This window comes from Hyperoodon ampullatus (assembly GCF_949752795.1).
Source record: "Hyperoodon ampullatus genome assembly, chromosome: X".
In the NCBI taxonomy this organism is placed as follows: Eukaryota; Metazoa; Chordata; class Mammalia; order Artiodactyla; family Ziphiidae; genus Hyperoodon; species Hyperoodon ampullatus.
This window is the reverse complement of record NC_136913.1, coordinates 131,066,424-131,074,886: the sequence shown is the minus strand read 5'-3', so window position 1 is coordinate 131,074,886 and position 8,463 is coordinate 131,066,424. Positions and strand designations below refer to the sequence as shown.

At 53.6% G+C, this 8,463-nt stretch overlaps 1 protein-coding gene across 1 annotated transcript; it reads right to left on the bottom strand.

Moving 5' to 3' along the window:
• Positions 1 to 755: 755 nt before the first annotated feature.
• Positions 756 to 2,633, bottom strand: LOC307069840 (paraneoplastic antigen-like protein 5; the record flags this gene model as incomplete). Its single annotated transcript, XM_079728143.1, has 2 exons — positions 756 to 875; positions 1,461 to 2,633. 2 exons carry the CDS (start codon positions 2,631 to 2,633, stop codon positions 756 to 758), a joined length of 1,293 nt encoding a protein of 430 aa, XP_079584269.1.
• Positions 2,634 to 8,463: the final 5,830 nt, after the last annotated feature.

The following is an 8,463-nucleotide window of genomic DNA, read 5'->3' as shown; positions in this document are numbered from 1 at the left end:
CACAGCAAGCAGCGCTGGGCCTGAATGTACGCCCAGAAAGCACACATTGAGCTCACGACACTGGCCCACAGAGACCAGAGCCTTGGCTGGCACGTGGCGCACTTCAGGGCTCTGCGGGGGGATGATGGCTAGGGTGTGTGTGTTGTGGGGAGGGGAGTGGGGACGCTCCCTGCGTCCCTCTGGGGCCTACAGGGACACATTTGGGCTTGCCAGTACAGGGAACAGCCTGTCCCAGAGGGGGGACACTGAATAGGGGTCCCCTCTCGGGAGGAAGGCCCAGGAACCTTGAGTGGCCCCTAACGCCTCCCAGGCCAGTGTGGGTGGCAGCCATCTGCAGGTGCCCCTCACCTAGGCCGGGGCTGGCCACTGAGGGCTGCTCCCGGGTGGCAGGCTTTGGGGCTGGCGCTGGCATTGGCAGCTGGTGAGTTGTGGTTCTCCAGGCCAGTCCCAGGTCTCCAGTGGCCATGCACAAACCTAGAGAGAACAAAACACTCCTCCCTCCCTCCAACAAATTCTCTTGGACCCCGCCCAGACCCCCTCCCCCTGCTGCCCCTCCCCCTCCTCCTCCTCTGGAACACACTTCCCTGCACCCCCACTCACACCAAAGCCAGTTGTGGGGTACTGGGCAACCAGCTACTCAGCGCCCTGCCGCCAAGCTGAGCTGACGCTCTCGCCTGGGATCGTCTCCTCAGTGTTTGCTGTCCTTGTCCCTACTGCCCTTTCAGGCTGCAGGGGGAGGAGACTTGACCCTGCCCTCACTTGCGCAGAGGCTCCAGGGTGCTGCCTTCCTGGGGCTCCCCTCGAGCGGTGTAGATGATCCTGAAGTTGGACCCTGTCTCTGCCCCACAGCCCTTCCTCGCCAGCGCGGGCTCCTTCTGGCAGGGGCGGCCCCGGGGGAGGTGCCTCTAGGCCCCACGTGGCCTGGGGGCCCATCAGCGTCATTAGCTCAGAGCCCACAGGGTGGGCGTTTGAGGGTGGCCAGAAGACAGGGCTGATGCCAGAGCCCCCGACTATACCTTTTTCAGCCTCTGCTGTGCTGGGGTCTCTCTCTGAGGCTCGGGTACCCCTCGTGCTGCGTATGGTGGCTCCTCGCTTGTGTCGCAGGTGCCTCCCTGAGCTGATTTTGGCTGGGTTGGTGGAGTCCCTTCCAGCTGGTGGATGCCGAGGGGACTGGGCCTGGCTGCCCTGCCCCTCTGCCCCAGGCAAGGCCCCCACTGTTTCTGTGGACTGCCCCTTCCCCTCGTTAAAATATTTGTGTTGCCTGCTAGGGGAGGGGGTGCCTGGGTATCTTGAGCCTATGCTCCCTAGGGCTTGGGGTGGCTCATGGCCCCAGCCCCCATCTCGTTTCCCAACTCTTCTGCTGCAGGCTGAGGCTTCTGCTTTGCCGGGGATTGGCCCTCATCCCTAGGACACGCTGTCTGGCTGTGGCCTTCCTCCCCAGTCCCGCAGCAGCATGGCACCTGCCTGCGCTTCAGTGACAGGGTGGCCCCTTCCTGGACGGTCTGCGTGCTGCTCTCACGAAACAGCCTTGCCTGCTCCCTGACCGGAGAGACGGGGACACTGGTTTTTGCCAGTACCTGGGCGCCAGAGGCCGTGCGGCCCCTTTCTACTTGCCTCTGCTTCTCCCTCATCAGTGCCATGGCGACCTCTAACTCCTCCTCATCTCGAATGAGCTTCATTAACTCCAGGAAAGTGGGCGCATGCCCTCGCTGCTCCATGAGCTTGAGCTTGCCCTGGAGGGAGGTGCTCATGGACGCCTGAGCCAGGATGTATTTCAGGCGAATCATGTCTGCCCTTCCCACTGACTCGGGGCTGTGCTTCACAGCGTTCTGCAGCACGGGCTCTAACCGTACCAGAAAGGCAGAGACTTTCTCTCCGGACTTCTGGAAGATCTGGAGGAACTTTAACTGTGAGGTTCTATAGTCCTCTTTATTCCCGAAGATCTGCTTCAGGGCGTCCAGGCACTGCGCTACAGTCATGGAGTCGCTGTTGGCCCGGAGCGCCCGCATGATGGACAGGGCGGGGCCCTGTAAGCTTTCCAGCAAACGCCGCTGCTTCTCTACCTCAGACACCTGCCACATCTGCATCAACTCAGTCACCTGCTCTAGCCAGGCTTCAAAGTTCTCTTCGCCTGGGCCTGGGAAAGTGTTTCCCGAAAACACCTTCAGTTTTCGGTACCACATACTTCCTTTCAGAGGCTGCAGGTCTGGTGGCTTGACTTGAGCCAAGCCTTTTGGCTCTATGTCCTCAAGGTACGTCCCCACGGTTCTGACCACATCTACCATTCTCCGGCCCTCATGTTTCAGGAAGTACTTCAGTCTGTTGATAAATTCATCATCTGACGTACGGGGTTTCACCACCACTTCCCAGGTACCTCCCTTTCCTGAGATCTGACTGGGCGTCGAAGCATAATTGACCGTGTCGGCCAATGCAATGAAAACTGCCTTAGAGTTGTCTTCCCTTCTGAACATTGTGCCCAGAACACTGTAGGCACCCAGGGGCTGTAAGCCCGCCTTCAGGGTCTCTTTAATTTCCTCCTCACTACACTCCACAGGGATGCCCACGATGAGCAGGGCCTTCCTGGGGTCCAGGTCCATCCCTTTGCACCAATCCTCCAACAGATTCACAGCCATTGCTCCCTCTATCTACGGACTGATCTAGTACACGGGGCAGTAATCAGCTCACAGAGTCTGACCAGGACTCAAGGAATTCTGAGTCAATGCCAAGTATGAAGGCAGAATCGTTCTGGGTTTGCACAGCCTATAATGCAAATGGGGTGAGAGCATCATTAACGCCCACCCTCCCACCCCGACTAAAAGCCCATGCACTACCCCACTTCTGGTCACAGAGATTCAGGCCCTGCTTTTCAGGGCTTCCCCAGTCACTTGGTGGAGGGGTGTCTTTAGGCCAAGCTCCCCGCACCTCACCCCCTCCCTGCTCACCTCTGCTTGCCGTGGACTCCTCCTCAAAGTCCAAGGACTCTTCTGTGTGCACTGGAGGTGCCTGTGGTGAAAAGGCCAGCGTCAGGAGGAGGGGCCTGACAAAGCCCGCCAAACGGGAGAGGACAGCAGGCTGTCCCACTCCCTGGCTCAGGGCTGTTCAGGCCCAGGGCACCTGGTACCCACTTCTCTGGGGCAAAGGTTGGAGGACGGAGATGTGGAGTTCCCTCCTTTCTCAGAAAATGTCAGAAGATGGTTGGAGCTCTGCACAAGGCAATGAAGCTGGTGGCTGTGGAGAACGTGTGACAAGCTGCAGTGTTGCCATGGATACTGAGAACAGCGTGGACCATGGGTTTCCATCACAGAGGGCTGTTCTGTGGTAAGGTGAAGGGGCAACAGGTGATGTCACTGGCCTCCAACCAGAGAAGTGTCCTGTTGTTGTTGGAGGGGAGGGGAGATGGGGGGTGGGCAGCAAGGATCAAGTGCTGAGAAACAGTAGCCTACCGTTTCAAACTGTGCGGAAGCTAGAATCAGGGAGAGAAAAGGGACCCAAAAAGGGTCTACAGTGCCACACTGCTGAAACAGACAACTCTCGCCCTAGGTGTGACCCTACCCTGCAGACCCTGTAAACCTTGGCAGGCAACCCCACCCCTCCTGCTTTTTGCCAGGGTTACAGAAGCCTCTCCCAACATAGGTCTACATCACAGCTGTTCCCCATGCTGATTAGGGACCCACCGGCAGTGCAGATACGGGGATTCCACCCACACTCAACACTAGGCATGCCCTCTAGCTCTGCCCAGAGGCAGTTCCTGGTGCTGGGGAGGTGGTACTGCTTCGCTGCATCTGTGCAAGGCAAGGCAGAGGTACTTTGCTATGGTTCTACCCCACACGCCCCTGCTCAGGCTGTGCCCATTCTGAGCCTACAGAGGCTCTCTGGTACAGGGATACAAGAAACGGCTCAGGGGGCTGGGGGGTGTGTGTGTGATGAACTGGGCGATTGGGATTGACATGTATACACAGATGTGTATAAAATGGATGACTAATAAGAACCTGCTGTATAAAAAAATAAATAAAAGTCAAAAATTCAAAAAAACAAAACCAAAACTGCTCAACTGGTATTCAGGGCTAGTACAGGAGGAATCCTACAGTATGATTATTGCCCCGCCCTCAAATCCACCCCGTCCCTCAAACTTTGCCCCCACTGACGCACGACGTAGGCCTTAAGCCCCACCCCTGATGCCAAGCCTCCCCTCACGGAAGTTTGATCCCGCCTAGACCTACCCCCAACCCAGGCGCCACCCCCACTTAAGCCCAGCCCCTGACGCCAAGCCCCACGCTTACGGAAGTTCGACCCCTGCCCCCACCGAGCCCCACCCCTTCCCATGTCCCAACCCCCCTCACTCAAGTCCGATCCTTAACAAAGCCCGGCCTCCACCCAAGCCAAATCCCTGCCCCCACTCAAGCCATGTCCCACCCCTTCCCAAGCATCATCCCTGTCCCAAGCCCTGACCTCACTCAAGTCCGACTACTGTCCCCAAGCCTCCCGCCCTCATTCCCCTGTTGTCCCCACCCACACCTAAGCCCACCTCCCTAAGCCCCGACGACCCCTTCACACACCCGCTACCTCAAACATCCCTCATTCCAGAGCAGGAATACATCTGGTCAGTGGAAGTTGCTGGAGGCCAGGGGAGGAACGGCTGAAGCCACTCTCCCTCGAGGATAAGGCCCACAGCCACTAGTCCTGACCGCAATGGCTGTGAGCAGGGTTAGGTGTGGAATAGGTTCCCCTGCAATTCCTAGGCTGGTCGCGGTGCCTGGAAATGGCACGGAATTGATGCGGCGCCATGCCTGATGTAGTGGGATCCCACGTCCAGGGGAAACGTGTAGCCACCAACCCCTGGGACGCCAAGGGAGATGGCAAGGGTCATTGTGCGGAATCCCATGGGGTTTGGATGGCTCTCTGTGCCCCGGGCCCTGACCAGTACCTGCTAGAGATGCCTACAGGCCGAAGCGCCTGTGCTCCACAACCACCACGCGACCGTCACCACTGCTCGCGCGGTGCACACTGGGTCGGGAGCCCGTGGAAAGGGGCTGTCCGGCTACAAACTCCCCGCCCACCCTCGCCCCGCAGAGCTGCACACGGCCCGCTCGCGCCTGCGCCCTAGCAGCGTAGCGCCCACCATCCCCCCTCGAGAGGTGGAGCCCTCGCCCCGCCCTGCACCAGTGTACGCAACTAGGCGGACAGAGTTCGAATTCAACCGGGGCACCTTAAACTGCAGAGCTGGACAGAATCCAGCCTTGGACTGTGAGCAGGGTTAGGTGGGGAATAGGGTCCCCTGCAATTCCTAGGCTGGTCCCTGGAAGGAGACCGCCAGAGCCACCACGTGCCACGCCAGGCCCAGCAGCCATCGTGGCTCTTGTTTAGCATGTCTATTCCCCATTGGACGGGAGCTGTGGCGTGACAGTCACCAGTCGCTCTCCCTATTTGAATATTCCAAGCGGTCAGCGCAGGGCCGGGTGCAAAAGTAAAAGCCCGGTGGGTGTTTACTAAATGAAATCCTGATCTTTTTTTTTTTTTTTTAATTGGTCTGTTTTCTAGAGGAAGACGGCAGAAATACAGCTGCTTCCGGTAAAAATGCAAGGGCACAAAAATGTTTCGTATTCACCGAGACCGAAAGCTTTCAAAGAATTACATTCTCCCATTATTCCCTTGACTTCACAGCCTAGTACTACCCACCTAGTACCCAAACTGCTTCCCGCCCTTTTCCAAAGAAAATTTCTTCCACAGAAGGAAGACTGGAATATTTTCCCTGGGGCCCGCGGGACCCTAACTCGCTCTTCCGGAAAACGGCGTGGGGGGAGCTCAGGTTATCGCACTGGAAATCTGCAAATCTGGTAGATCTTGATAAAAATGCAAGTTCTGATTCAGGAGGACTGGGGTGGGACTGAGATTCCGCGTTTCTCGAAAGCTAGGTGACTCCCATGCTGCAGATCCCTGACTACGCTTAGAGTACCAAGGCTCTGAAGCCTGTAGTCACTTTTCCGACCAGAAGTTGTGGTCATTTGTTGACAGAATAGATTTCTTTTGCTTTATTCGGGACACAGAACAAGAGGCTTTTCGATAACATTTTAATAAAAATACTAAAAGCAGACACAATATTAAATTAAAGATTACCTTTAAGTGCAGATATTTCCTATGTCAGAGAAGGGGAACACAGACCTGAACATGCCTTACCTAATTAGAACGTACTATTGAGAGGCTGTTAAATCATTCTCCTTCCCATGCCAAGAAAAAGAGGTTACCTGCTGGTGTCAGAAAATCCTGGACTCCAAGTGGGACATTTCACTTGTGGGCTCTCATAATAGCAGCCCACTGTGGCTCCATGAAGCCCCCACTCAGCCACGTGGCATTACAGGTATGACAAGGTGTCATAAAGGGTGATACCATGGGAGGAGAGGTTCTGACCGCCATCCTCGAAAACAGCGGAGGTTAAGAAATATGTATGAAAACATATAACATTATATTAGTTTCAGGTGTATTTGTATATGTTGCAAAATGATCACCATGATAAGTCTAGCAAACATTTATCACCACACATAGTTTTTTTTTCTTATCATGAGAATTGTAAACATCTACTCTCTCAGCCAATTTCAAATATATAATACAGTACAGTATTATTAACTATAGTCTCCATGCCGTACATTACATCCCCAGGACTTACTTATTTTATGTTTTTGTGTGTATGTATGCGTATATAATGTTTCCTACCCTGATGGTATTACCAAATTAGATTATGAAAGTCTTTCAAAGAGCTCCATTATTATTGGTTTAGAGATACTTAAGTGCTTTTATAAATTGAATACTCAAAATTCTCAGGAATTAATGACAGTGAATTTGTTCTCACAAAACTTTATTTCAGCAGTAGTTGTTTCATATGTAGTATGTCAGTCTTAAAGATAGTTTCCAAGATCTTTTGCTAACTTAAAACCTTACACTTATACTAAATTAACTATGCAGGATGTGGTTTTTTTTTTCTTTTGTTGTTGTTGTTTTTTTTTTCGGTATGTGGGCCTCTCACTGTTGTGGCCTCTCCCCGTTGCGGAGCACAGGCTCCAGACGCGCAGGCCCAGCGGCCATGGCTCACGGGCCCAGCCGCTCCGCGGCATGTGGGATCCTCCCGGAACGGGGCACGAACCCGCGTCCCCTGCATCGGCAGGCAGACTCTCAACCACTGCGCCACCAGGGAAGCCCCAGGATGTGTTTTTGTTAAATAAAAGAATAATTTTGTTCTAAAGTAAAATGACTGGTTGTTCCAGAATGAAAAAGATGGAAGTGTAGGACAAAACCTGAATGGATATGGTTCTCAGAGGAGATTTTATCTCTTGTGGTCAAAGCTGACTAAAGATCAGTGGGTTTGTTTATAAGATTTTTAAAAATGAGCTATAGGGCTTCCCCGGTGGCGCAGTGGTTGAGAGTCCGCCTGCCGATGCAGGGGACATGGGTTCGTGCCCCGGTCCGGGAAGATCCCACATGCCGCGGAGCGGCTGGGCCCTTGAGCCATGGCCGCTGAGCCTGCGCATCCGGAGCCTGTGCTCCACAACGGGAGAGGCCACAACAGTGAGAGGCCCACATACCGCAAAATAATAATAATAATAATAAATTGAAATAAAAGAATAAAAATAAATAAAATAAAATAAAATAGAAAATGAGCTATAATATCAAATAGTACAGTGATGCAAAACTAGAATTTGATTTTCTCTGTTAAAATGGAAACATTTCCTTAGATTATTGGTCTGCTCTTAATAAGAGGTAGTAGAAGGTTTTTCTTTACTTTTTGAGTAATCTGCCTAGAAAGCAAAGATTCTTTCTTTCTTTTTTTTTTTTTTTATTCAAGACCCTTTTATTCTCTAGTTTTGCCCACATGGAGACGCCCTCCTTGAAAAGGCGCTAAATCCTTCCATTCACTCTAACACCTTGTGCTGAAAACATGTGTTCCAAGGTTTCAGCTACGAGATCCACATTCTTAAAGCCCTGATTCTTAAACCTCATCTAGATTTCTCCCCTTGGATGGGGGGAGATGACCCAAACACAGAGAAGAACAGCTCAGAACTGTGGGCTCTGCTTGCCCAGAAGACCTTGCAGCTCCCCTGACCACCCGGCTGGAGCCAGGATTAGGGCCCTGAGACGAGGGGCACCTGCTGGGCTGCTGCCACTGCAGATGGGCCACGCTGCCATTGGGCGCCTTCCTGCCCCACTGCCACCGGCCCCCAACTCCTGTCCCCTTCACTAGGCTGGCTGTCACCTTTAGTTTCCCTGGAGTCTGGGGATTCCAGACGGTCTCTGCTCACACTTCTGTATCACACCTACTGCCTCAGCACTGCTGATCCACACCAGGGGGGAAAAGCACACAGAACTGCTTTTCAACACACCAACGTTCCACACCAAAGTTATTTGATAAGCCTGCAGGTTCTTTTTCATCGGAGGACACTCCCAAGGCCATGACTTCCCCTGGCTCCCCACTGC